At 37.5% G+C, this 27,433-nt stretch overlaps 1 protein-coding gene across 1 annotated transcript; it reads right to left on the minus strand.

Moving 5' to 3' along the window:
• Positions 1-911: 911 nt before the first annotated feature.
• On the minus strand, positions 912-27,433 carry LOC136252044 (protein NLRC5-like). The gene is made up of 7 exons (XM_066044389.1): positions 27,221-27,433; positions 23,595-23,885; positions 14,500-14,550; positions 12,950-13,000; positions 12,633-12,893; positions 7,887-7,931; positions 912-6,118 (listed from the first exon to the last, which is right to left on the minus strand). The coding sequence occupies exons 1-7, from the start codon at positions 27,336-27,338 to the stop codon at positions 972-974; spliced, it is 5,964 nt and encodes a 1,987-aa protein (XP_065900461.1). The 5' UTR covers positions 27,339-27,433; the 3' UTR covers positions 912-971.

The following is a 27,433-nucleotide window of genomic DNA, read 5'->3' on the forward strand; positions in this document are numbered from 1 at the left end:
TTAGTTCTGTTGCTCAACAAAGATTCAGTCGGATTCAATCAGTCATGATTATGATAACCTTTTGTGTTACCTGTGAAAATAGAGAATGTGGGCACATTAAATTCACCTACCTTTCATGATGCATAACTCTTTGTGCTACATTCAATGGCCACCCAATTATTAGCACTTACTAAATGTGTGGTACTGGTAGCGATTTTGGGACAATATTAATGGACACAATTGTGACCAAATTTTGGCCATATGGGAAATAAATGTTTAGTGAGTTGCTATTAAGAGGGTACAGTACTAGCTTTAAAAATATTTCAATAATTCAAGGTATTGATCATGGTTTACAATCATCAAGTAGATTTGTAGTAAAAAGCTTGTTATTTGATTATCAAGGTGTCAAATGCGCCCATATGGTTGATCGACTTTCCAAAATTTGGTCACAATTTTTAATTTAGCATATATATAGCCTTCTGTAGTACATACTCCCCAAAAATCTCATGATCACTAATAGTTATCAGGTGTGAAGTAAATATTTAATGCTAGAAAATAGGAGTATTTTCAGACTAATATGTTTCTCTGATGCTTATACATCTAGCTATACTGATGTACATGACAAGTGCTGACTAAAAGTTTTGAGTAAGAAACATGACGTATATACAAAAGGAAATATAATGGTGCCAAGAGAGTTTTGCATGTTTATGAATAGCAATTGTAGCTGAATTTTACAGTAACCAATTCAAATCATCAAGTCAGGCATTTGATGATGGTGACATTGTAACATCAACAGCAGTTGCTACACGTATGTTCTTATTGACCTTAGAACATTGTGTGCTTTTTCTACAGGACCATTACTACTGGGTCAGATTCACTGTCACAGATGCATTATATTCTTTGCATTGCAATAAAATTATTATTTTCTTTTATAAATAGCTGTAGCATAGAATTTACAATTAATGTTGTAAAATACTATAGATGACTAGCAGTTAATTGACCAAAAAATACAAAAAACTAAAACCAACTAAACAAAGGAGAATGAATCGTAATAGATCTATCATTATATTATTGTAATTATATATAATTTTGAGGTTGGCATTAAACCGAGCAGCATTAGAAATCACTTTTGTTCCCTCTCTGGTGATTCCATTGCATGATATGTCAAGCAGCTCCAGTGTACTATTCTTCTTTAAAAGGTTACTAATGGATACTGCACCAACATCAGTTATGTTGTTATAGGAGATGTTAACCGTCAATACTTTGACATTACCATATAAAAGCTTAGATACTATTAATGCTCCAATGCTACGCATGTTCTTATTAGATACATCCCAAAATGGTTCCGCTGTATTGACAGTAATTTGATCTTTTTCCCATGATATTACAAATTCTTGCAAAGTTTCATTGCTTATGTAAGAATCACTGATGCCTAATACTGCAATATTAGAAATCCCACAATAAGAAATATCTAGTTTTCGTAGTGTTTTGTTAACTTTAATAACTTCAGCAATTATTTCAGCTCCCTCATCAGTGATATGATTATATGACATATCAAGTTCTTGTATAACATGATTGTTTTTGAGGCAGTTACTGATTGGTATTGTTCCAATTGTACAATTGTGCTGAACTTTAACTTCCTTTATTGACATGTTGTTGTATAAAAAATTAGTTACTATGATTGTTCCAGATTCACAGTATTTTCTAGAAAAGTCACAAAATGGAACTGATGTATTAAAAGCAACTTGATCATTTCCCCATGATATTATAAGTTCCCGTAGAGTTTCGCTGTTTTTATAAGACTCACTGATAACTATTGCCCCATCATCAGGAATACCACAGTTTGTTATATCAAGTTTTCGTAGTGTTGTGTTAACTTGTATGACTCCAGCGATTTCTTTAGCTCCCTCAGTGGATACCAAATTGTATGAAAGGTTGAGTTCTTGGAGACTACAACTTCCCTTGAGATAATGACTGATTGCTTGTATTCCATCATCAGATATATTACTATGTGAGATGTCAAGTTCTTTAACTACCATATTGTTGCACAAAACATTGGATAATATCACTGCCCCAATACAACATAAATTGTTTCTAGATAAGTCACAAATTCTATCTACTGTGCTCACAATGACTTGATCATTTTTCCACGACATTTTGAAATCTGTTAGTATTTTGTTACTTTTGGAAGAGTTGCTGATATCTGTTGCTCCATCATCAGGAATATCACAATAGGAAATGTCAAGCTTTTGCAGTGTTTTGTTAATTCGAATAGCTTCAGCAATTCTCCTAGCTCCTTCTCTAGTAATTTTGTTATGTGACATGTTGAGTTCTTTCAATATGCACTTTTCCTTGAGATAATCACAGATTGCCTGTATTCCATCATCAGTAATGTTGTTGTGTGATATGTCAAGTGTCTTGACCTTGCAGTTGCTGTGTAACAAAGCACATACAAACTGTGCCCCTGTGTTACCAATATCCATTTTAGATACACCACACATGTCACCATCTGTTGTTATATTTATGACAAAGGACTTCACATCTTCTGCAACCTTTGGTAATCGGACTGTGAGCTTTACTAAATCACAATTCCTTTTCAAACAATCACAGATGGTAGTTACTCCATTTACAGACAAACATTGAGATGAAATATCAAGCTCAAGTAATTCAGTGTTGTTTTGCAATCCAAATGCTACTAATGCAATAATATCATCGTTGAAAGCCTCAAATGATAAATCAATTTTATTACGAGGCCCACAATAAGTATTGTGTAAAATGTGGATGTCAACTGTTCTTTGACTATATAGAGGAAGTCTGGTATGCAATAAAATATGTTTTACTCTGTCCACTTCTTTATTCCTTACATTCTTCCATGACAAGCCTACTTTATGTAAAGTTGTGTTGTTAACCAAAACTGTTTTAATTGACTGTAATCCAACTCTTCCGATACTATACAATGTTAGTGATTCAAGCTTTCTATTTGCTTCTAGACTGTCTGTTAACTCCCTCACGTGTTCTTTCATTCCATCATCTCCACACAGTGTTAAACTACTAACACAGCAGTGTCTAATGATGATACAATACACACCCCACGGGGATGAAGAATTTCCACTGAGATCAACGTACTTTAGTGGTGACGTTACAAGCTCGAAAGGTTTCAGTAAAAGATTCATTCCACTGGACGTTAATCTATTTAATGAAAATTTAAGTTCCTCTATGGTGATATTGGTTGAAAGAGAGTTAATAATGGCTACCATGCCGTCATCAGATATTTGGTTTTTTGAAACATCAAGTCTACGCACAGTCATGTTATTACGCAAGCCAAATGCTATTACTGCTGCTGCATCATCATCAATACTCTTATTGCACAGATTTATTATTTTGGGTATAGATTCAGAATGTTCATTATCTACCAATATATTAATTTTCACATTTCTGTTAAACGGATACTGTGTGCTAAGCAAAATGTTTTCCTTGTTCTTATTAATCCTTTCAGTATTAATTTTTTTCCATGACAAGTTCACTTCACTTACGGTTGTATTTGTGTGCAACACCTTATCAATTGAATCTACTCCACTTCTTCCAATACAACACAGTGTTAAGAATTTGAGCCCCTTATTTGCTTCTAGACTACCCATTATATTTTCAACATGTCTTTCCATTTCTCGATCTCCACAAATTGTTAACCTGCCAGTACAGCAACTTTTAATGATTACACAATACACCTCCCAAGGTGTAGAGTAGTTTTCACTAAGATCAATATATTCTAGATTTGATGTATTCTCAAAACAGTTTAACAAGTGACACATCCCACTAGTAGAAATTCTATTTTGTGAGACATCAAGTTCTTTTAGTAAGTTACTTTTCATTACTATATTGGCAATCACTATCGCTCCATCATCCGAGATAGCGTTGTTTGACAAACACAGTTTGGTAAATGGTGCGGTGTGATTTGAAACAAATTCTATTAATAGAAGTGCACCATCATTAACATTCTTATTGGACAAATCAATTTCATTAGGTAAAGATATATAAGAATCATTATCAAGTATATTGATATCTATGTCTCGATTATGACTATTCGATGGTGCTAATGTGTGAATTGGACAACTTGTATGCAGAATATTGTTCTGAGCAATTCTCCCAACTTTTTTCCAAGATAAGTTTACTTCTCGTAAAGTTGTGTTGCTATCTAGAACTTGTTTAATTGATTCTAACCCAGCTTTTCCAATACTACACAATGTCAACAACTTAAGAAATTTATTTGCTTCTAGACTTTCTATTATCTCCTTAACATGTTGTTCCATTCCATCATCACCACAAAGTGTTAAACTATTAACGCAGCAATGTCTAATGATAGAACAATATACACCCCATGGGGATGAGTCATTTCCACTGAGGTCAACATATTCCAGTGATACTAAATTTTTAAAATACTCCAATTTATCCATTTCAATACTTCCAATACTACAGCTGTTTAGTTGTATAGTTTTCCATTGTTTAACACCAGAATTGTGTTTAGCACCAGAATTGTAAACAAAATACATAAGTGATGAAATATGATGTGGATACAACTTTATACCACTGAGAGTGATATTGCCATCTTTAAATACTGAAGAAATTGTATTTGGTATTTCTATATTCCCTGCCTCAACATAGTACTGAAACAAATGTAAACATTTTGTTTTGTCCATTTGAATATCTTGAGAAAAAGTGAGGCTACCTGAATCACAAATCCTATTATTTTCTACTTTATTAGAACACAAAGTCTCATTTTCAGAAACAAAAGCACCAAACACATCAGACTGTATGCCAACAATTCCTGCATACATCATCCACATAAAGTAATAATGACCATTCCAAAACGTCTCTTTCATTAATTGTAGCTGATGGTCTTTAGATAATTTAGATACATAGTGAGCAGCAAGGTATTCTTGTATTGTGAAATGAAGGAAGTTAAACGAATTTGTTATTCCAAATTCATGATAATGTTGCATAGTTCTTAGTAAGCCAAATCCATTAATGTTGTTGTTTTGTTTATCAATAATTTCAGGACACAATTTTTCAACTTCCTCATGTGCAAATACCAAAATTTGATTCTGCAATCCCCAATAAGCTAAGTTTGACAGTTTCTTAATAATTGGATATTGAGACAAATTTTCTAGTTCCCTTACTTCATGTACATTGGATTGTGTTTCCTGGTACACTTTTGAGTGTCGTAAGACAGTGTGAAGCACAAACATCTTATTTATATCAGTTAACGTTTCAGGTTTCTTGCCAATCCGAACAAGGTACATAAGGATTGCTAAGTGAAGTGGAACATAGCAGTGACCACTTATGATAGGATGTTGTGTAAGGTGTGAACTTAGCTCTTTTTTTTCCTCAACAGTAAAATTTTCAAGAGAATCAATAACGTTATTAATGTATCTGTCTCGTTCTATTTTTGAAAATCCTAATATTTCAACTCGACTTTTAAATGTGCGGTGCAAAAGTGCTGTGGTTGTGGGTCGTGATGTGACCACTACTATCGACTGTTGGAAATACTTCCTTTTAATAATGTCTAGGATTAGTGAGTTTTTTAGTTGTGCAGCAGAATACTCGTCAAAACCATCAAAAACAAAAGCTATACCTCTCCCTTCAGACTCTTCAACAATAAATTTATGCATTGTGCAGGGTACCTTCAACAGACGCAGTAAACCCTCAACTTCCGTCACTTTATTTACATCTGGATCTCTAAGATACACTAAAAACACTAACTTACATTCAATCAGAAGTTTCTTTTTAGCCCACAAAAACACAATCTGATTAGCTAATACAGTCTTCCCAATTCCAGGAGCACCTACTATTAAAATACGCTTAGGCGGTTCACTGATGGCAGTTGTTATGCTGGGTTCAGCTCTGAATATTTTGTTGAGACCTTCAGAATCTGATTCTACTTCATCTGTGACAGTGGCAGGTTCGTGCTTTAACCATTGCAATGCAATAGTCAAATTTTGATATGTTGGTAAATTTCCATCATATTTTTTCAGAGTAACATTAACAAGTAATGAAGGCTGGTCTGGTGGCCATTTATCATCTGGAAGTACTTCTAGAACATCTTCATAGTCACGACGCAATTTTTTAGCAAAATTATCAAATGCTAAAAATGACAGAAATAAAATCTATCAGCCACACAATTTATAGACACATACATAAGTGGTTTAGTTTGTATGTAATGAATGTATGACATTAACTATTAGGTACAAAAGTGTAGGCACCAGCAACTGGTCACATAGCAGCTACTGCCACAGAAAGATGGTGAGACTTTTGTGCCATTAGTTTAGCATGAAGGTTTATTTTTTGTAGTCCAACGCCTGTTTGCTCATGTGAGTGTTGGACAGACTGCAGACACATGGTTTTGGCCAAACCAATTTCAGGAAACTGGGCGTGTGCCTGGTTTAAAAACTTTCTGTTTTTTTTTCTTTCTTTGTAACATACATATTTTTATGATTAAACTTTCTTTTTCTCAAAACACATGCTTGTGCAAACTAGTCAGGGTTTTGCTGAGACAGTCATGCACAAATATGGGCATCATTGTCAAGTATTTACTGATGTTGAAGCATTGAAGGCTCTTTTGAACATACCACATGCATCAGGGAAGCTGGCTAGATGGGGCATAGCAATTCAAGAGCTAGATTTGGAGATAGGAGAAGCACAATGTCAGTGCAGATGCTTTGTCAAGGTGTCCCATTCCTGGTAAGCCCAAGGAGTGTAATGATGTTCCCTTTAGTATTGTGGCAGCTCTTCCCTAAGTACATGGGAACAAATATGCAGTTGATTACTTGGCCAAATATCATCGCAGTGAAGGATCAAACTACACATACAGTGGCACAGCTGTTAGTTGACAAAGTCATATCAGTCGTCATAGTGTTCCTATAACATACAGTGTATGCAACCCACTGAGCAAAAATCTAACTACACAGAACTTCATTAATTTTAAGACTTCAAGAGAGCCGTTAAAGTTTTAGCCTTGTCTGGAATTTTGTAATCATAGAGATAGATAGTAGGAAAAGCAAAACAATCAATTTGTACAGTGACTATAGGAGCCCAATCATAAATCATGAGTGCAACAGGCTGTGGAGCTGAGATTTGTCTTATTGTGTTCACCATGAACCGGGAAAATGAACTGGGAAATTTGGAATGCTAAAAGCCATCTGTTGGGCTGAAGCAAATATAGCATTAGTTAGCTATTATTAAGTTACTATTACCTGAAGGCATTATAAGTTAGTCAGTTGGTTGGTTGGCCGGTAGGTCAGTCAGTCGGTCAGTCAGTCAGTCAGTCAGTCAGTCAGTCAGTCAGTCAGTCAGTCAGTCAGTCAGTCAGTCAGTCAGTCAGTCAGTCAGTCAGTCAGTCAGTCAGTCAGTCAGTCAGTCAGTCAGTCAGTCAGTCAGTCAGTCAGTCAGTCAGTCAGTCAGTCAGTCAGTCAGTCAGTCAGTCAGTCAGTCAGTCAGTCAGTCAGTCAGTCAGTCAGTCAGTCAGTCAGTCAGTCAGTCAGTCAGTCAGTCAGTCAGTCAGTCAGTCAGTCAGTCAGTCAGTCAGTCAGTCAGTCAGTCAGGTAGAACAAAAATCAGGTTTCGGCAATTTTTAAATGCACAATCTGGCTGTCTGTGTTTCCTTGTTTTTAAAGACTAATTAGTCCATAAAGTTGATTTTTGTTGTGTACGACAATTCATACTTTTAATGTGGTAGCATTTTTACGGGTGCTGGTCATTTTAGGAGTAAACCCTACTAAACAGTATTACTGTACTTTGATATTTTCTGATTTTAATAAGTCACTTTATGGCGGTCATAACAACTAATAAATATGAATACTATAACAATCCCAACACGTATATCCAATGGTAAAAGACACTATTTACTGACTAACCTTCGAGCATATCTCCACTCATCTGAGTCTTCTCCATCACAGATACTACAAAACAAACCATTTTATACTGACATTAATATACACTGTTGTGTTATGCAAATATGGTAGTTAAAATAATAATATTCTGGCATATTCACATAGCGATTTAATTTTTACTGCTCCAATAGTAAGAGTGCAACTAACCCAAATCACTATAAAATTTTGTAATGAACTTCTTGGGCATGGATAACATGTATATGTGTTGCACATGGATTGGAAACGACTCTGTAAATTATACGGAATAATGTCATTTGTAGTTCACATGGTTTACAATTATCATTTTGTGTAGTTACAAGTACATTGTTTACTAGAATACAACTTAACAGGATATTAATGGGTTTTGAAAATTAGTTAACAGGCAACACACAGATCTGATTCACAGAAGCTGCCATTGAAGCATGCATTATACCAGATAAAATGTCAAATTCTTTCACACAACGAATTGCTCACTCAATGTGTATACATAATGATGCAATTTGCTGTGTCCCCACCACTTCCCTTCCTTCCAACTGTTCTCACTCGCCTAAAAACAGTGGAATATTCAGTCTTACACCTAGTGGTAAAAGCAAATTCTAATAGTAAACCCACGGTCAGCCATTATTTCATCACCCCTTTGTAACAAGCTTAGAAACCCACATCATTCAACAAGTTGTGTGTCTGATATGCATCCAGTATATAAAGATTAAACAAATATCACATGACCAGCTTGGCTGATAGCAATCAAAGCGTTGAAAGTGTTTGTGGATTTGTAGTTGCTATATGTTTAAGACTGCAGCAATAGTGAAGATGGTATGTTTACCTTAATTTCAGTGGCATCGATTATGGCTGTTGTACCAGGATAAAGCTCTTTAAAAGCAGCAGGCATAATGTTTAAAATGGTAGTGCGATCAGGCCAACAAGGTAATGAGCCCAGACGATGGAAGCAAAAATTTATCCAGGTGGTGAATATTCTAGATACAGATGAAGTTGAAATTTCAAAATGGTTGGCAAGATCTTGCTCCTTCAAGTTGAGCCTTAGGCGAACCAACATAAAAAACAGTTCATCTACCTGGCTTAAAGTAGCAGGACATCCTTGTGCTTCATCACTCTTTCTCCAAGAAGCTTGGCTTGGGTATGAACTCTGTTTTTGTTGACAGTTTGTCCACCGTTGAGCAGTGGCCCAGTAAACAACATTTGACCACTTTCTTCCTGAGCTTAAATAGACTAGCAGTTGGTAAAACACATCAGCTGAAGGTAACCCTGTGTAAAATTGGACATCTTTTTCAGAGGTCTCAAAGTTGGAAAAACAAAATCTTCATTTCTCAGCTAGTTTCTGCTGTCTACTGCACTCTGAGTTCATTTAATTTAATTGTTGTTGTAACTTTTGCTCTTTATGTTGGCTTTCTTCAAGTAGTTTTTTTTTTCAATCTTGATACCTCTTGTGTGGCTTCATTTAAGTCCTTCTGAAGTTTGTTGCACACATACTGGCAATCACATTGGCATCTGTCTGATGTTGTATCAGTCTCAGTGTCATCATCACTTTGGGTAGCTTGAGGAAGGCTGGCTGCAGCTTCTAACTCATTTGACCATCTTTCTACCTCACAACTAGAAACTCATGTCGTTCTACCTTTTGATACGGATGGCTTAAAAGGGAAAATGGATGGAACAGCATCTTCCCTAAGGTATCTATAGCTACCCAAAAAATTATAAAAATCTTTTGGCTCAAAATGTTATGAGCATATCTTGGTATTTTGTCCAGGTTGAAAATCCTCATCTATTGGAAAAAAAAACAGTACCTAAAAGACCATACACAACTACACACACAAGGCTTGCCGAGTAGCAGCTCATAGCTATATATAGCGGCTAGCTAGCTAGCCACTTACTAATATCATGGCGAATAACTATTAACCAACGCTTTCTTAGTTCGCTTTTAGAACCACCTGGAAAGGTGTGGAACGATACTTTCGCTTCTTTTCTGTCTACTAAAACTGTTCTGTATCCTTTTTTGCAGCATAACGGGACACGGCAATTATCAGGCATCACGAACGCTACCTGCACCAATAGCACTAATTATGGGTTGGCCCCAATCAAAATGTCAGAAAGGCGTTGCTATAGTAATGAATGTATTTTTGGAAAGATGATGAATTTTTGGAAAGATGATGAATTTTTGGAAAGAGTCTATTAATGGTAACAGGAACTCTAACTACATAATATTATGATGAATTATCCCTACTACTTAATGAGTTAACCCAGGTCTTACTATAAATGGGTAGAGGGGGTGGGAGGGGGGATTCAATTTGCGCAATGAACCAAACTCATTGCCACCTTTATTGTCTATCCATCACACACTGTATTCACCAACCATTAAATGCAAATACCACTAGCAATACTCTCCAGTATACCAAATGCTAATACTAACAAGGCACTACGAAGGTGCATATGTCCCGTGGTGGACCATCACAGTGCCACTCATGGAACTAGTGGCCCACAGACCAAGGAGTGTAGATGATTACTGGTCCCTTAGGTACCTAAAGGAGATGTCTAAGTTGCCTAAAACACATCAAAGAACAATTTCATTGTGTAAACATACCTGGAATCAGTGTGGTACGGACCCCTGTGCTACCTTACCTGGTGATCTCAGTCTGATCAGCATGGGAATGACGTGGATCTTGCTTGGTGTTACTGCTGCAACATGATCTATCAATTACCATCTGCTATTGCCGTCGTGTCGTTGTTGTAAAACTGCCTCCTCGTTTCTACCTTTTGCTGAGTGCTGGCATCGCTGGGAAGGTCATGAACTCCCAGCACGTTTTCACTTCTCTCACGTTACGGGAGCATCATAGGCTGGCAGTGACTCTCAACTCGCAACAAATAGCCTTGCCATGCCTTTTTACACTTTTCTACGCACCTTTTGTCCGACGCATGCACAACAATTATTCTCCAGTTAATGATCACCCCATTTATTATTGCCACCCCTTTCCATCCTTGATCACGAATGTTGGTGATACCAGCTGTGTCTGCTAGACTGGAAGTGTGTCACACCCAGCCCACTACCATCAGGTCAGTATCGCACCATCAAAGAAATCCCCATTGTATACCGTCGCTAAATTAACTTAGTTTAAGGTTACGGGATAGTGAGCGACTGTCAAACAAAAATTTTATTACGTAATTAAGGCGGGCTTGGTGTTGTTGTGTTTTGTATCAGCTGGTAACAGGCTTAAATTGTTGGGAGAATAATAGCGTGCTGACTGGACAGTTACAAGGTACAAGAAAACACACGTAACAGTACAAGATAACATAGATACAACACACTTAGCAACTGGCGCACCTGTAAGCGCATGCGTAGTTTTGCTGACTAATGGCGATATTTTCCTGAACCAAAAATCAGGACTGTCAAACTAGTTGTTAACATTTTGTATAAACAGACTACTAGTCTGGCTTCTTGTCTAGGTCCTGACGGAGCCATTTGTTAGAAATAATGTTTCTAGTGCTTGTGATATCAATTTAAAAATTAATTTTGTGACCACAGTGTCTTGCTTTACGCCATATTGTAGTCATATTTCAGCAACTATACACATTATTCACAAATCCTCTTGTCAGTCCCTCACAAGTGATGTTCTTCAAACCTTAGAATTGTTAGTAAGTTCTCATGGTTCTTCATTGGTCTGATTTTTGGTTCACAGTTTTCACTGTTTGGCATGGAGACAACTCATGTTTCCATAACAACATTTGAATTCCATGTCGATTTATGAGAAGTTAAGAATGCATACATATTTGATAACAATGCATTAAGAAAAATCAAACCCCTAATCATGAAAAATGATCGATAGTGTACATGTGGGGTTTACAGTATCCCGTAACCTTAATTGGTTAAACTTCATAAAATGTTCGGCAACTGTGAGAGAATCATGTTATTCTATGCTAATTTCCACTACCTACCAAGTCCATAAAACGTTGCGACATTGTATTACAAGTACCAGTCGTAATACATTTTATATGTATGTTTCCAATCCATGTGCAACATATACATGTATGTGACCCGCAGAGCGAAAACCCGGCTAGTTTGCATTTTTATCAAACTTCTTTTTATAACTTCTTTGTTATCCAGAGGGAAAAACCAATGGGCTTAGCCTTATCTGGTGAATAGCTGTGGAGTTATAGCGATAGACAGCAAGAAGTGCAAAACAATCAATTTGTACAGTGACTATACGGAAAAAAATATAGGTGCTCATTTAATTGATCATAACTCACAAAGGAAACAAGCCATGGAGATAGGACTTGGCCCTTTGTCTTCACAAAGAATTGGGACATTCAGCAAGGTATGATTTTTGCCCTAAATATTAAGCAAAAGGATGTTTAAACTTAGAAACGGTGACGTTTATGTAATATTTCAAAAACAAATGACCATAATTCACATTTGCTTCATGGCACGTGAAACTAAACCAAGATATTCTTACTTACCATGAACTGGTGAATCCGTTGGTCAGTTAGTTATCTCAATTGGAGCTTTGTTTCACTGTTTACTGAAGCAATTAAAGTGCTCGTAAAATTATTTCTGTAGTATGCATTTTTACCCAATGTATTTTAATGCGATTTTTCTCAAACACAGAATTATATGCAAACTAGTCGGGTTTTTGCTCAGCGGGTCACGTATACTTATCCATGATCTTGGGGAAGTTTCAGCTCTAATTTATTTGCATCAATTGTAAAAGTTAATTAAACCCTCACTGTCAACTGGATCAAGACCGAGCTGTTGTCTTCTCACGTTGGTAAGAGCAAACTCCAGTATACGCCAAGTAGCATTGGAAGTTAACTTCAACCACTTGTCTAGTGCTCTCATAAAACAATCAACATATTGCTGATAATCTTTCTTGATAATATCAAGTACATCAAGTTCTAGTCCCAACTCTATTGCTATGTTATGCCAATTAGCTGCATATTTCCTAGTAACAAATCTGTTGAGGTCTTTCAATGTTGGAGTATCATCCTCTATAGGTCACACATGATACTGGTAATGGTAATAATATACAATACAAGTCACTCACTATTTTTAATTTGATCAATTACTACTGCACCCTCCACTGTTCTTAGATCTACTACAAAGGATAGTGTCATTAATTTACAATACTACGTATACCAGTACCTGCCTTTTGTAATAATTTATTTTGCACTTTCCCATACATGCATATATGTAGTACACAAACTTTATTAACCACCAATTACAATTATAGACAACTCCACACTGTCATCTAATCTGTCCATACGTACTTCTGTGTCTATGATCCTGCTAGATCACTACTAATCTTTACCTTGCTGCATATACACCCTTACACAACTGATTACATAATGACAAAGATATGCATGCATCTTGTATAAAAATAAAAATGATAAGTATGTTACGTATTTGTGCATGCTAGAATTATCAGTTGACCGCAGAGTGAAGCTATATAACATTGTTATCAACAAAACAGCAATCACCAGTGCATGAATGATGGGTCTGTGAATGTATAAGGGACAAGAGATTAGACATGTCCACAAATCCAACAACATTTAGGCTGCTTCACTTAGGGCTGAGTGATACTACCGTTTTAGCAATATATCGTGATATTTTGAAAGTATCGATATCGCGATATTTTGTTATTAACTATCGTGATACCATGCCTGTACATTACTGTCATTAAAAATTGTCATGCAGTACTAGGCTAAGAATCCTAGTAAATGATAAAGTCCACCCATCTGGTTTCCCCTGCAGAGAGGTGTGAACACCATAACAACCTCAAAGCATGTGTTACAATAACTGTTACTGTAAACAAGGATGATAGTGGCTAGTTTGCTATCACCTATAAGGACTTCCTGCAGGAATGCTGAGCAATATGCTATGTAGCACCAGCTATGATTGACTTATTTGTAAGTATCGTGAACTATTCAGTATCGTGAATAGTGGCTTTAGTATTGATCGTGATACTAAAATGGCAGTAGCGCTCAGCCCTAGCTTCACTGTCGCTAAACAATCTAGTCAACTTAATTCTCTCTTGTATATGTATCAGTATGTACTGTATTCATATATTAATTTCAAGTTAAGCCTTTATAATGCTGCATAGCAGAAAGTGTTGAAATATATAGTACACGTACTATAATATGTACGCGTTGAGCTGAATCCTCAAAAACATTTAATAACTCATGGATGCAATTACACATGATCTTGAAATTTGGCTCATTTGTAGTACTGCTTGACCCACTAAAAATATTTCAAAATCTTTTTGTTCAAATGTTTGACATAATATTCAAAATTTTCACAAAACATTTCCAATGGGGAAGCCATATAAGCACAGTGTCCATTATAGCCCTTTCCTGATCTTGTAATGGAGCCAAACTGTACGTGTCTGTTGTTGACACCTTTGCTGTTACCACTAATCATCTGGTTGACTCTGTTGAGAAAAAATCCACTTAACATTTTTAGCTGTTTTTCAGGATTCAGCAACTTGTACATACTATAGAAGTGTACTCTTCAAAGTAGCAAGCATTAAATTTAGTGTGAGTTTGTTAGAGTATGCAATTAAATACATATGTTACCATTGTTTATAAGTATACATACCTGTGGTTGAAGGAGTAGGACGTTGGTGAGGGTTCCTCGATGGCTGTATACCTGTGTAAACACGTGTATCATCATCACGTTAACAACACTTTTACCACTACAAGGAAGGTCAGGCTGACACAGAAAGGCTGGGGCCAACTTTATTTTACATAACCATCTCTTCTAGATAAGGACCCTGGGGAATCTCCACTTGGATAATCTTGGTAGAGACAGTATGGAGCCATCTGTGCTGCTGCTATTGCATGTCGTAAGATTTTAATACTTTCTTGTTAATATTCCCACAACTAAGAACTTATTCTTACAAGTATTAGGAAATTTTTAGTTCAAATATAGGGATCACCACAAAGGTGTGGGCGTGACCCATGAAAAACATCACCCAAACAGTTCTTAATTTGTAATGTTGTGTAACGGGTTGAACATAGCTGACAAAGAAGCATAATGGATACACTTTTCAGACAATAATTGATATAGCTGGGGTGCGTAACACCATTTCTTTGTTTTGATGTGGTATGCATGGGTTCACCAGTCATAATAATTATTATTTTTAAAAGTTAACAAACAAGCACACAAAAAATTGGAATTTTCATGGTAAACCTGCAATACTGCATCAAAAGAAAGAATGGCATCGAATTAACAGTTTTGTCTGAACGTGCACCCACAACTATCAATTATTGAAAAGTGGAGAGTGGCCATTATGCTTTAATTTGTGTTCAGCTACATATTTTCAAGTTACACAGCAATACAAATAAAGAACAGTACAAGAAGTGCCTCTCACTCCAGTCACATAAAATATGGACAATTCCTGCTACAAACATAGGGAAGCCATCAGCACGCACTACCATAAATCAACACCTTGTACTGTCAGCAAAGATAGATGGGCCATGAAAGAGGAAAAAGGTAAGTCCATGATGCGTGCAGTATACATACTGTGGTATACTAAAAGGCACCTATTGAGCTGAAGCAACGTCTAGTAGTGAAAAAATCAAGTCCGTAGCCTTAGCCACACTTGATCAGACAGATAGTTAGTCAGTAGAAAATTCCACTGAACAAAAAAAAAATTAAATTTTGTAGCAACTTGCATTTTGGGTCATACTAAAGGCACTTTTGGGCCTGTTAACCAATACTGCCAAGACACCATGAATGTATTATGAGGCTAGTTTCTGGTCAATAATTTTTCTGTGAGAAGTTGTAAACCTCCACGATCCCTAATATACAGTACTACCGTACCGTATGATAGCCTTCAAAGTACTGTTGTGATACTATACAAAAGGTTATTGGACTGTATGTACGTATGGCAACAAAGAGAAGAATTAATGGGATGGACCATCACTATTGTCAACTACACATACACCCTGACTATACAGTAACTGTTACTATTTCATTTCATGTACATAGCTTGTCAATTATAGTACATTCAGGTTAAGCTGATTCACTTAATAACTCACATAGTACTGAAGAAGGGACATAGTGAATATGTACAAGCATGTTTGCCATAACTACCAATTTTAGCACAGATACTACTCAGGTTTAAAGCACCAGCTAGTGATGAAATTTTTTCAAACTAATTTGCTAATTCCCATCTCAAAATATTGTGCATGCATGTTACGTACATGCAACACACAGGAAAGTACATGTTATATTTGTTAACATATATGTGTACCTCATGTAACATGCATGGATTTCAGAAACTTTCCTCACTTTGCAGCCACTAAATACAAGTCCACATTTCTGAGACAAAACAAGTGAGCAAAAACAAGCCACCAATTTAGTTAGCACACAAGCAAACACGTCATGAAGGAACTTACTCTAGCAATACACTTTCTACTTCCTGTGGAGGTAACAAGCTGCTTTCTAAATAATTATGTTAGATACCAGTTGTAGTCTTAAAACTCCTCATGCTTGGTTTAGCACTTTGGCGGGAATTAATAAGTGACCTGGGCTGTGCCTCGGTTACTAATTAATGCTACGCCTCAGTGACCAAACCACGCCCTGGGATTTTCAACCTACTAAAAACCTACAGTAGGTATCTAACATACTCTCAAAGCCCTATAGGCCAGCTTTGGGGCTTGCAATTGCAAAAAGAAGTGATATCTATGCCTAACAGCCAAGCTGTGAAAGGGTGTGGCCTTCCAAAAAGGCCAGGTTAGAAAAGTTGTGAAATGAAAGGTGGCGGCCAAGGAATGGCTGCAATGATGCTAATCACCATTAAGATGATTGGCATTGACATCATTGCATCAGCTGCCACTTATATTTCACAACTTTTTCACCCTGGCCTTTTTAAGGCCTGTACTTTTTTTTCACAGCTTGGCTGTTTTGGTATAGATATGTTCTACAAAAGATTTTATACTTTTATATTACATATGTCATGCTCATACAATACTATACTACCTTGTATTGTATTTCCCAGTCCGTATTGTTTGCAGCATGCATGTTTATAAACAACGTAATTTTGATAAATTTCATTGACAAAGCAATTGACATACAGTCTTGCCAATTTTCTTCAAGAAAACAATGATGTTTGTAATAATATGCATTGCGTGTGCGTATTGTGTGTGTGTGTGTCCAGGTGGCTCGAAACAATGTTTGACTGATTAACTTTAGACTATGTCATGCAGAGTATGCTTTGGAGGTATTTAAAATCCAATAGATATCCGTTGGTAGGTTGAGAAAACATTTTGTCACATGTGTCACATACTTTACTATTATATTCCAGTCACAATGACTATCAGAAATCATTGCTAGTGTTGTTAGAAAGTGTTGCTGCATAAAGATAATCGTATTCATCTAGGAAGCCTACCAATGAGTTATATTAGCACTGATTCAATCAGGAAGCTGCCATTACTGGCAGCAGGAGCTCATAAGCACCGCAAGACACAAAGTGTGTTTACACTTGGTGTGCATTGAATCAGATTGATCACGTTGTTATTGTAAACGCACATTGAACTGCACCATACAACTTTGAATTGGGATACCAACCATATGTTGTCCACTTCGATCCAAAGCGATTCACATACCTGTGTAAACAGAAACAGGGTACTGTTGAATCAAATTTGTGATCATGTGAGCACTAATTGCATAGGCGGACAAACGTGCGCTAATGATATGGTGGTAAATTGGATGGATAAAGAAGTGTTTCTGATAATCAGCTGTAACAGACATAGATAGGCAAGATGATAATGACAGCAGTGTAGTGGACCTGCACGACCAATCTGATGACATAGAAGATGATGGCTCTGATAACCCGAGTGGAAGCAGTACTGCTTCTGTAAGTGGCACACCACCTTCACACCATAGTAGTGGATGACACAGAAGATATTGTAAAAAGGACAGGGCAGGTATAAAAGGAAAAGAAGCAAGGGTAAAGTGATAGAAGATGTTATGACAAAAGTGATGACAGATGGGTTGAGAGACAGTGACAGAATGTTTACTGAACTTCAGGAGAAAAGGCTAAAGTTTGAAGAGTAGCAGAGAAGGGAAGAACACGAATCCCAGCTATGCATGGTACAAATGTTACGAGGTGGAATGGGAGGAAATAGTTTTTACCCTCAATATGTGACCAGATTTTACAAAACCGATCCAAATCACACATCAGGCAAAATCAAACTAACACCTCCAGTGGACAGCTACACTATCGTACTAGTTTTGACCTCCAAACTACGTGAGGCTGGTTTCTACAGACGTCTTTTCTGGCTGGTGTGTAGAGCTTGAATACTGGTTTCCAGCCTTGTGAAGGACCTGCTTGGCAAGAATCAGTGGTTTACTGGTGGACAGCCTGATAATGTTGGCCTGACGTTCTCTGTTGATTTTGCTATATATCAGCCACTAAGGAGCCAGCACAGCCCTGTAATCTCGTGTCTGGACTCCAATCATGGTCTGCCTCGATTTTGAAGTCTCCCACCATGCCACCTCCCACCCCTTTGAGAGCACTTGTGATACTACTTCGCTCGTCCAACTGCTCAGATTTTCTATCTTATTTGGCGGGAAACTCTACGAGCAACTACAAGTACTGGAAGTGGTCTGAAAGGTAATAGATTGATGTATCTTTTGTGTACATTTCATACGCGTGCTTGCTATCTTTGGCAAGTTATGCTGACTGGAATTCTTTAAAACCATTTATCTCGAAACTTCTTATGTGCGATTTGGACCATTTTTCCAAAATCCAGTCACACAATATGGTTATGTGTACGGTTCATCACCTCCATCTGTTGGCCATGTACCATAGTCCACCAGGTCCCAAAATGACTATTGACATGTGTGAACTTTAAAAGATGATGTAATTAAAAGTTAATGGTTTTCAAAGTAATTAACTAGTAAATTTCCACCGTACCACAATTCTCCATCTAGTCTTCAAATTCCAAAGGCCATCTCAACTACAACCCGTCCTCTCGAAATTCGATAACTATAATTCTTCTGCTGTCATGACAATGGTGAACAATGTGGAAAAGGCTTTATAAGCCAGGATAATAAGGGATTTGCAGAATCTCCCATTAGATACATTAGAATAGTTCCTCCCCTAACACGTAATACATCACTTTGAAGTAATTCACCACTATTTATTTTGTTTTACAGTTAGGCTTGAGCCAATTATGCTTTGAAAATAGCCTATTATGCTTTTGAGCAGTGCTCAAAAATTCAGCCTATTATTCTCAAAATTATGCTTTCAAAAATCAAGACTATGCTCTAGAGTAGGCTGTTTTAATAGAGTATATCAACCTTTCCTGACTGTTGTATTAGAGTAAGTGACTGCTCTATTAGAGTATCTCGATTTTTTCCGTGAAGTGTAAATAATCAGCCAAGAAACAACAAAAATAATAACATTGCACATTTTCTTGATATGAAATGCAGTATTAAGGAAGGTGTAGTGTGTTAATGTTTTGCTGTATTTTTGGCACACGCATTGTGCATTTAATTAAAAATCTTGAAAATGGTCCTATTATGCTGGCATAATGCTTGATGCTTTTGCTAGCCTATTATGCTCGAAATTATGCCGGCATAATTGACGCAAGCCTGGGCAGAGTTGGAAAACACACGTGCATCATGGACACTTCCTGACCACCCAATGCAGAGATCTCTTTAACAGTCTGTTATGGTCAACAACAGCTGCAGCTTGTGTGACAATTGAATACCAATCTTTATGGTTGTAATAGTCTGTGTGATTCATTACAGGTGGTGTTATTGGTATGTGTGTTCCGAACCTGCACACTGACAAATATCTCTTGAAACCTCTCTACTACAGTTTTCAAACTCTCGCCAGTTGGAAAGGTGATGTACACTGACTGTAAACTTCATACAATAGCTCTATAAGTTTCATGCACAATGACACACACACACATTGTGCATCAAGCTAAACCAAACAGATGAGCTACTGCATATGGTACTCTGATGGTGTAGCTAGTATCCACAATGAAATTGCTACACGTCTTTCAACAGATAATGGCCTCCTCATATTTGTATTCTGCTTCTAGATTAGGCCAGGCAAACTTGAATACTTGTTTCTCATCTACGGGTGGGAGGTCGCTTTTCATTATTCATTATTAAAGAAAATACTCCTGTCTGTTACTATAGGTTAGCTAAAGCTTTTAAGAACTAGTACTTAAGTTTTACCACCATGTCTGAGATGCAAGTGACATTTGCTGTGTTATGTACCACTCTGCGTGGGCAGTTCAAAGGCACTGCCAGTGCCATAATTTGTATATTGCACTGCTGCAGACCGCAGCGAGTGCATTATAACTTATAACGCACTGGTTGCGGTTTTGTAGACCACAACGAGTGCATTATAAGTTATAATGCACCGACCGCAGTGCAATATACAGATATTGCACTGGCTGCGGTTTTGTGCAGCATAACACAAGTGCCGGTGGTGAAGACCACTACGACACCTCACCTAATAGGTGGAAAGACACTTCACAGATCACTCGAATTCTTTTATAGCCTGACATGTAAAGGTCGATTGTGGGCCATAACGTCACCAATACGTATAATGTTTACAAGCAGCCAATGGCGATCGAAAAAGCCAACGCGGGTGGCCACAACTCTAGTCTACATATATATAAACGTACTTATACACCTTACTAGTCTGGTGCCATCTTAGCCCAGATTAAACTGTAGTCCACTTCGACAATGACTCAATAAAACAAATCTAAATAATACTAACCTTTAAGTTCGATTGTGGCAACCAGTTTTGTCATGCCACCAGATTCGAGTTTAGCCAGTGTGAATAGTAAGAATTAGACTAGTATCGTTTAGTAGTTAGGTTTTGTTTACTTAAACCGTCTATTTAGCTGCTTTTTTTCGCTCGAGAGAATCACTGGTGATTAGTCTGGGTGCTTAGTCTATATGGCACACTGGCATGCTGAGCACTACATGATGAGAGTCGAACAGCGAATGCAGGTTAGTGATATAACCCATAGCGTACTAGCTTTCAATATCTCAGGTGGCTGCAGTACTGCAGGGGGAACGTCATCGCAACGTCTGGCTTGGTTACCCACAATCGATGTTAGAAACCTGGCCTTTATAAGTAGTACAGCTGTCTTGTGAGACTCTCCCCACCTATTAGGTGAGTGGTACATAACAGTTATACAACGTGCACTCGTGCTCTGCCTATATAAACGCACTTGCCTTCAACTAGTACTTAAGTTTTACCACCATGTCTGAGATGCAAGTGACATTTGCTGTGTTATAAACCTTCTTAACATCAAAAATATGTGTGCATGTGATTGATAACAGTAATAATGAAATTAGAGGCAGTAGGTAAAAGGGATGTGGGTGGGAACGAGAAAAGTTTGCCTAGCCTCAGTGGCTGCAACTTGTGTCATAGGTAATCAAACACAAAAATTATCTCTCAAGTCATGAGAATCAAAGCTATTCAGCTCCACTGCCTCCACACCGTACCACCACGTTGATAATCTCAGAAACATCCATACACTCCTGTTATACCTTCCAAACAGTAAGTAAACAGCGGATTGAGTCATCATGGAAGTAGCCTTCTGTCTGGTATTATGACGTCGCCTTATCTGGAGTGATCTGTTGCAATCGTTAAAGCTTCTTCTCGTCAACATAAACTCATAGTACAGTTGTTGCATATGTGATGGTGTCTGTCACTCAAACTGAAACTACTAAAGAATGATTGTGGGTTTCACTATAATCCAATCTACCTCATTGTGTAGTGGTGCATGTAAACTGTGAATATTGATTTGAAACGTATCAAATTCCCAGATTCAAAGTGCAGTTCAAACACAGCTTACCGTATAGTCGGAATGCTTTCAAGGGACGTAAATTTTGCAATTTCACGACCAATGACAGCTTTGTGAAAACATAATCACAAAATGTTTGAGGATACACATAGCTATTACCTAAGCGGAATGTTTTCTAGGACTTTCCTGAATTAAATAACAAGTCATATTTTACACAGTTTCGCAAAAGCTTCGTCCCTCGAAAATTTCTGGCTATATGGTATCTTTTGTGAAATGCCTTTGCAGCCACATGCCCTTATAGAGAGAACAGTGATTGCCTGGGCTATGCCTGGTTATGTTAACAGGTACTAGCAGTTAATATGCAGCCATAGAGTGTCAGTAATACTGGTAGGGTAGTTAAAGCACAGAGAGCTTACAACATTGTAAGGGTTCTTTTAGTTTACAAATAGCACACAAGTACTTAGACTCATCATGGCTTCCTTTAAAAAACCAGTATCATAAACAGTTTGAAGGTGATGATGCAATAAACCACTGAGCAGCAGTGAATATAGGATGAATGCCCTACATGGACTTGAGGTAAAATGCCCTATACCTGTAATTAGTAAAATGCTGAAACCACTAGTATCCCTTGTACCTTTGGTGCTTATAAGCTTATGCTGGCAGTGACCAGAACAGTATGAGCCATAGTCATTTCACACAAAAGGGTATCTGCACTATCTAGAATAATAATCACTGATAATAATAATCCCCAATAATAATCACTGATAATAATAATCCCCAATAATAATAATAATCCCCAATAATAATAATAATCACCAAGAGCAAATACCATTCCTTAATCTCTACAGATACCTGGATTTGTGCAATAACTTATACGTATTATTGTCTGGAGATTGTGTCTGGATAACTAGGAGAGCAGCCTTACAAAGGCAGTAATTAAGTAGTTTATTGACGGTTTATGGCCACAAGCTTTACCTGAAGCCAACTTTGAATTTTGTAGACCAGCCTACTGCATAGCCGGAGTTAAAGTTTGGCAGGAGGAAAGTTTGGTGAGTGAGTGGCATTTTGCCAAACTAAAATCCACCAAATCATTTGTCCAATACAAATCTGTATTAGCTCTACTACATTCGCCAAACATTTTTCTAACTAAAATCCTATCATAGCAGATTCGCCAATGCAAACTTTCCGGCTATACGGTACTTGTACTTGTTGACAGTTAGCTTTACCTAAAGTCAACTAGGTTTGGTCAGCTGTGAGAGTACAAAATGTATTTAATCTTCAGTGCTGGCCACACTGTAAAGCGCTAATAATAAACCATGATATCCAGTATTACCTTTGACTCGTGGGATGCATTTTAATAGCTTATAGCACCTGTTTTCCTGCTATACTTGACTAGAAACAATGTGTATATTATAACATTGCTACACTACTATTGGCAAGACTACATTTTGAGCACTGAAAAACTCTTATGTTTTGTCAGGACAAATTCTGTGTTGTACCGGCAGTTTGACAGTACACTCAAAAAATTATCAGGAGCCTGATGTGTATGTGTGTGGGTATTGTGTGTGTGTGTGTGTGTGTATTGTGTGTGTGTGTGTGTGTGTATGTGTGTGTGTGTGTGTGTGTGTGTGTGTGTGTGTGTGTGTGTGTGTGTGTGTGTGTTATGCGAGTGTGGCCACTATTCAAAAGCAGCAACTATTTGAGGTGAGGAATTTAAGCACGTAAATGTGGTACTCACACATTTAAATCTGCTTGCTATCACTTATCAGAACACTTTTATCGTTGCCCTAGCCCATTGGGGTTCAGATTATCAAGAATATGCTGTGTACTGTATTACATATTAATATTATTGACATTGTGCAAGATGTGATAGACAAAACAGCACACTATTGCTTTACTTACTAAGCCTTTCGGCCATTCTTTTTAACATTAGATCATCGTGGTTCTCCATCACCTCAATAAACCCCTTGAACTTTTCACTCATCCCCTGCTCTAGGCTGGCTATTATAACATTGTCAAGAAACCACTTCATTCCTTCCATGTTCTGTTTCTGAGCATGTTCAATACTCTGTTTCTCCTTGAAAGTGATAACTTCCTTAGTAAAGAGTGCACTCAACATTGGATCAATTTGTAGAGCGACAAAGGAATCATATTGTGAAGATAGTTTCTTCTTTGCAGCAACTGGGTCAATTTCTAAATATGAATAACCAAATGGTTAAGTAAAAACAAGCCTAGATTGTGCTACATCTTGGAAACCAGCAGCAGGAACTTGTATACTAATTGTTAATCAATTAATTATGCAATTCACAGTACACTGTTAAACACAAAATTATTTAATATACGGCACAAAAAGCATCTTCTCAACTGTTTTACAATATCTGTGTTCTAAAGAAAATTGGTCGGTCAGTACTTGTGGCTGCTGACCAGTAAGAAGCGTTTTCATGATAAGCCACATCCACTATTCAAGTCAAATAATCAATATAAGGTTGATAATGATAGTTTTTACACTTAACATCTGTACAGTACACAGATCTGGGTGTGAGTAAAATGCACAAGTACAGGTGGCCTACTTTATTCCACGGCCTGGACTGGACTGGACTCGTGGACTGAGCTGGAAACAGCTTTAAACAATAATCCAGGCATTATCCATCTCTTACAACACTGGAGACACTACTATCAAGCTATAACTGCTGGCACTGCTCTTCCTTACAAGTCAGATGACACTAGCGCATGCACTAATCAATTAGAATACACTTACGATACACGTGTACTCACAGTGATAAAGCATGAGAGGCTATTTTTGTAGCGTACATGTTTTCCTTTGTTGCTTCAGTACTTAACACTAGCGTTAGGGTTGTAGTGATGAGCCAGATTAATTGCATAGCCCCAGCACCTTGCCCTGTGGTGCCACCTCACTACCTGCTAAGAATAATTACTGGCTCATCTCTACAGCTGTAACACTAGTGCTAAAATAACAAAGGAAAACATCTACGCCACAAGAATAGCCTTTATCACGCTGTATCACTGCTAGTACGGCATGTATTGTAAGTGTATTCTAATTAATTAGTGCATGCGCTAGTGTCTTGATTTGGAAGGAAGAGCCAGCAGCAGCAGTTGTAGCTCGATAGTGGCGTCTCCAATGTTGCAAGAGATGGATAATTCCTGGATTATTGTTTAAAAGCTGTTTCCAGCTCAGTTCACAAGTCCAGTCCAGTCCAGTCCAGTCCAGTCCAGTCCAGTCCAGTCCAGTCCGTGGAATAAAGTATGTCAGTACAGGTCACACTAAGTGAGTGACATGCATGCTCATGAATCACCACTTACTAGTGGAGAGAAAAAGGTCAGTCCACCATTCATGGCATGCTATAGATTCGGCAGTAGGCAAAAAGGCACATATCAGAGATTTAGGCTAACAAACAGTGATGAAATCAGGCCCGTAGCATTAAGTTGTGCTTGGCTGAAGGCATGGGTTATTAGAAAATTTGTAGAAACTTGTCTAAAAGTTTTGGGTCGCTTGTATAGTACAGTACATGAAGGTTTATGGTAGAAACAGTTGACTTGAAACCAGCCTCAATTCTCCTTTATGATCAGTGTGCATTCAAAGTGAGTCAAGTGACTAAGTCCTGAAATGCACAGAAGATATGACTAACAGTTAATCAGCTGAAAAATCACTAAAGCACTGCTTATGAGCTACATGGTTCCTTGTGTATACACGTGCACATATATAGCTGTCAAATTGTTTCCATCATTTTAATACACCAAAAAAGATTAGATCATAACAATTAGTGACTTTCTTTAGGTTTCCCTTTTGACCATAAGAACAAAATGACAGAACAGTGGAACCTCTCTTAACAAACTTCTCGAATTAAGGGCACCATAATAAGGACAATACCCCACGTACGAAAGAGGGAAACTTTTTTTCTATCTTAATATAGGCCTAAATTTCTGATTGTTTGATTGATCGATCTGTTTATACTCCAAATACTTGGCCATTGGCCATTCCTCCATACCGGAGTATACACAAAACAATACAACAGAGAACTGTAGCTAGCTATACAACATACACAAAAACCAACAACACAACAAAAGAAACAAGTAACCTAACAACACAAAACAATAAGAACTGCAGAAATTTAATCAAATCAGGTAACAGACTCTTATAATAAATGAGTGAAGAGGCTGCCACAAAACTCACGGAAATCCTGAAACAAGTTTGTAGGAAGAGAATTCCACCATTCAGATGTCCGATTTTGAAAGTGCCTTTGACTGAATGTTTTGTTTGGACGAATTGTAGTGATATGATGGGCAGGACATCTGGTTTCATAAAGATGTGCATGGCAAAACTAAAAAACAGGGTCGAGTGGAACACTCCCACTGATCTAATAATCACGAAACAATGTTAAGAGGGAGCAATGCCTTACGAATGAATCAAAAGGAAGCCAACCTAAATGTTCTGGGTGGTCTCAAAGTATCCGTTACAGAGAACTTCTCTACAATTGAGGTTTGCATAATAATAAGAATAAACAGTTGAGGATTCTGTGAAAGTTTCTTAAGTCACTCTCTAAGCTTCATTACGCCGATTGTAATGCAATCATTGTTTTTTGTTGTTGTTGAAACCATCAAATGAGATGAAGTGTTAAATAATACATACGATTCCTCGACCACAAAGACCAAAGTCAAAGTAGCCATGGCAAGGTGAAGGATGGATACAAAACAAGCAAACAAACAAAAAACGATTAAGTTAATCAGTCTAAGTCGGGTTGCTGCAAACAAAGAATATTCTGCGGTGATAGCAATTGCTGCTGCTATACAAAATCAAGGTTGTTTTGGAGTGGAAGGAACTTTGATTTGGAATGTTTTTCATTGCCGTAATGGTCTCACTATTAGGCCACTCCAAGAAAATTCTTTGTTTCCCATTTCATTGACCTAAAAAATACATGTGGGCGGTTCATTATCCATTATTTAGTATAGATATTTCCACTAATTTTCAAAATTCATATCCAACTTACAGGTAAGAATACAGTAGAAACATTTAAACTAACAACCTGAACAGTGAAAAGCTAGCTAAATGGGCTTTCTGAATGCTAAACTATACAATCACAGGATAAATAATGAATAAAACGTTTAGTTGACAGCAATAATGAATGACCATGCGGGAAGAGAATCTGCATGCGGAGAGGAAATAGGAAACAATGAATCACTAGGAGTGGCCTTAAAGGCAATGGTCATTGGTCAGGGCAGCCAAGTAGTACTGGCTCACGAAGCCCAAGCGATCAAGCTAGCTCAGCAACTATTTGTTGGTGGCACTCAGGGAGTCCTTCTTTACCCTGACGTGCAGCAGTAAGGTCAGTTTGAGAATAAAATGGACAAGTGAGTCAATTAGCTAGCTATTATTAATTTAGCTATAACCACTACATTCCTTACGTGAAAATGGTCGCATATAAAACGGTAGCTGGTTACAATGCCGGAAAGATGTTGGGTTTGGATCATTTTTTACCTTCCATATACTGATTCTTAAGATACCTGCTTACCCGGTTGTGGGATGGCGGGTTGTGGTGTCGGCTGGGTAGGGGTAGGAAAGTCTTTCCGCAGTTGGCATAAGAGAGATTTCGCAACGACACCGTTGTTGAGGTTTCTATATTCCTCCATTGCCTTTATAACTTATTGTCACACCAACTAATCCAGAGTCTAGAAACAAGCGATCTCTCCTGTGGTACCTCGAGAAAAAAATTATGTAGCAATTG

Source organism: Dysidea avara, chromosome 1 (assembly GCF_963678975.1).
Source record: "Dysidea avara chromosome 1, odDysAvar1.4, whole genome shotgun sequence".
Classification (NCBI taxonomy): Eukaryota; Metazoa; Porifera; class Demospongiae; order Dictyoceratida; family Dysideidae; genus Dysidea; species Dysidea avara.